Source organism: Manis javanica, chromosome 10 (genome assembly GCF_040802235.1).
Source record: "Manis javanica isolate MJ-LG chromosome 10, MJ_LKY, whole genome shotgun sequence".
Classification (NCBI taxonomy): Eukaryota; Metazoa; Chordata; class Mammalia; order Pholidota; family Manidae; genus Manis; species Manis javanica.
In genome coordinates, this window is record NC_133165.1 from 80,638,975 (window position 1) to 80,642,211 (window position 3,237).

At 37.8% G+C, this 3,237-nt stretch overlaps 1 protein-coding gene across 1 annotated transcript; it reads left to right on the top strand.

Annotated features, from left to right (window-relative positions):
- The first annotated feature begins 727 nt into the window (after positions 1-727).
- LOC108407705 (olfactory receptor 6C2-like) lies at positions 728-1,669 on the top strand. The gene has a single exon (XM_037017150.2). It carries the CDS (start codon positions 737-739, stop codon positions 1,667-1,669), a length of 933 nt encoding a protein of 310 aa, XP_036873045.2. The 5' UTR covers positions 728-736.
- The last annotated feature ends 1,568 nt before the right edge of the window (positions 1,670-3,237 follow it).

Sequence of the window (3,237 nt, forward strand, 5' to 3'; positions counted from 1 at the left end):
GAAACAGAGCAGATACTGTTCAAACTGATACATGGGAGGGAGACAGACTTGAATATTTCAGTATATTAACATACAAGGGGAGCAAGGAAGAAATCCTGGAGATGTACGGGAGTCAGGAAATTTCGCAGTAACTGCGGTACTGCTCCCTGGTCACCCAGACAGTAAAGGCTCCTCTAGGACACTGAGGACATTAAAGAGTTATTTGAAGACAACTGTTGAAAAACATAGAAAATAATACATCTAAGCCTTGGTGGTATTATATTGCTGCAGGGTACGAGAATAATTTGCTGATATGTTCTTCTGACAGATGGGGAAATGAAATTTTTATACAGGTACGTTCCTACCTATTGACATTGATGGATCTCCTCCTCTGCACTGGGGAGTGAGGACACCAGGACAGCTGCGCTAATCTCAGGGGACTGGGAGACCCTCCTGGCACTTTCTATCTACTTGAAAATTCACCCTGTATCTGTAGTGAAAATGAATCATCAGATGGGTATTTTCTATAAACCACATTGTGAAGAATAAAGTAAAGAGGAGTACAGGAAATGGCAAGTGCAATCACTTCTCCATCAGATTATTGATGCACTAAAAGTTAAATATGTGCTTCTACGGACTTGCTTGTCTACTTTTCTCTGCACATTTTATTGAATATTATCTTTATATGATTTATTTCTATCTTTTTTTCTATTCCTCAGATTCAGTTTGAGGTCTACTAACATATCTAAAGACAGTGATGAAAAATCATTCTGCAATAACATTCATCCTACTTGGATTAACAGATGACCCACGACTACAGGTTTTTCTTTCAGTATTTCTGTTTCTCACCTACATTTTCACTGTTGCTGGAAATCTCATCATTGTGCTCCTCACTCTGGTGGACTCTCACCTTAAAACTCCCATGTACTTTTTCCTTCGGAATTTCTCCATCTTGGAAATAATATTTACAACTGTCTGTGTTCCTCGATTCCTGTATAGCCTGACAACTGGGGACAGAAGGGTTACCTATAATGCTTGCTTCATCCAATTATTTTTTATCATCCTAATTGGGGCAGCAGAATTTTTCCTCCTAACTGCCATGTCCTATGACCGCTACGTGGCCATCTGCAAGCCCCTGCACTACACCACCATCATGAGTGACAGGGTTTGCACCATTCTTGTCCTTTTGTGTTGGCTGATTGGGTTAATTGTCATACTCCCCCCACTTAGCCTAGGAGTTCAGCTGGATTTCTGTAACTCTTATCTCGTTGACCATTTTGCCTGTGATGCATCTCCTCTTCTGAAGATCATATGCTCGGACACTCAATTTATAGAGCAGCTTGCCCTCGTGATGGCTGTGCTGACCCTCATTTGTACATTAGTGTGTGTAATTGTGTCCTACATATACATTATTAGGACTATTTTAAGACTCCCTTCAGCTCAGCAAAAACAAAAGGCTTTCTCCACCTGTTCTTCCCACATGATTGTAGTTTCCATCACCTATGGAAGTTGCATCTTCATTTATATGAAACCAGCAAAGGAAGGCGTGGCCATGAATAAGGTGGTGTCATTGCTCAACACGTCAGTCATCCCTCTGATGAACCCTTTCATTTATACTCTGCGGAACAAGCAAGTCAAACAAGCCTTCAAGGACTCAATAAAAAAGATGGCATTTCTTTCAAAGATTTAGGAAACTAAAAAGGCCTTCAAAATTAAAAATACATATAAATATTTCATGTTTTACTATGTGTTCTAATTCAAGTCTACAGTACAGTACTGAAATTACATTCAGATTAACCACCAAAGTTTCTTTTCTACTAGTGTTAGAACTACAGACTTAAGTAAGCATGATGGCCTTAATACAAATAGAAATTCTTTAATAATGGTTCCCTTTGCTAATTGACAATGAATATAAATTTTCATAAAGTTCAAACAACACCTCTTCTTATGTCTGTAATACAAAAAAGTAATAAGAATGCTTATTGTATTTTTGTTTATTCCTTTTTCAGCTTGTTCAAGGCAAAACTTATTTATCTCAGTTTTCTTTCCTGATCTAGCACCAGCTTTCACAAGAAGAATGGGTAACTGTGATTCCTCATTTATCTGTCTGCAGACCACCCTGCTGCATGCTGAGGGTGAACTATTGCATTACACTAATGTGCTATTAAAGTGGAAACTTTTTTGGTATTCTCATTTTTTTGTTTTTGCATTATCACCCTTTACTTTTCTCCAGTTGTATTAAAATATAATTGACATGTATCATAGTATCAGCCTTCAGTTATGACATAATTATTTGATATATGTATATAGATTGAGAAATGATGACCACACAAGTTTAGTTATCACCCATAACTCACACAGTTACAATTTTTTCATGTGCTAAGTTTTTAAGATCTACTCTGTCAGCAATAATTAAAGATAGATTGTTGTTAACTATAGTCAACGTGCTGTGCATTACATCTGCAACTTTTTATCTTATAACTGGAGGTTTATGCCTTCTGACCACCTTTGCTGATTACCCTGCACCTTACCTCTGGCAGCCGCCAGTCTGATCTCTGTTCTACGCACTTAGCTTTTTTTAAATTCCACATATACATGATATCATGCAGTATTTGTCTTTTTGTCTGTCTTATGTCAGATGCCCTCAAGGTCCAAATGTTGTGAAAATGGCAGTATTTCCTTCTTTTTTTAAGGCTGAATACTTTTTTTCACATGAGTAAATTTAACCAAAACAATGTTACTTCTCACCTCAACCTTTTCCCAAAACTCTAATGACCCATTCCCGGAGACATGCCTCAGTTTTGTTGATATGAAATAGCTGTCTTGAAATTTGTCTCTGGTACACATTCTAGTTCATACTGTGTACCCCATGCTTGAAAGTCTGTTAGAATGTGAGTCTGGTTATTGCTTTCTAAACAATGAGAAAAAGTGGGGGTGGGTGGTGACCAAGGTCAGCATTGTCCTGAAAGAAAACTACCTCAAGGTAGGTCATTGCAGGTTCTTCACACAAGTAGAGGTCAAACCCTAATGCAGGATATGTGTCTGCTTCTGTGGAACTTCAATTTAATCTACCCATTCATTGTCTTCTAGTAAACCTTGCTGTTTGTGAACCCAATTTGCACTGAAATTAATTCATCCACAAAATTAGACTTGGGTTGCTTTCAAGAAGTCATGTAGCTACAGGAGCTACTGGCTTCTTTTATGGAAGTCATAGTTTTCTGACCTGTTTTGATACCTTGAGAATGGAATTTAAAATCC

What these genes read in the sequence shown, in the direction of transcription:
- LOC108407705 (XM_037017150.2), top strand. Translation starts at nt 737, where the DNA reads ATGAAAAATCATTCTGCAATAACATTCATCCTACTTGGATTAACAGAT.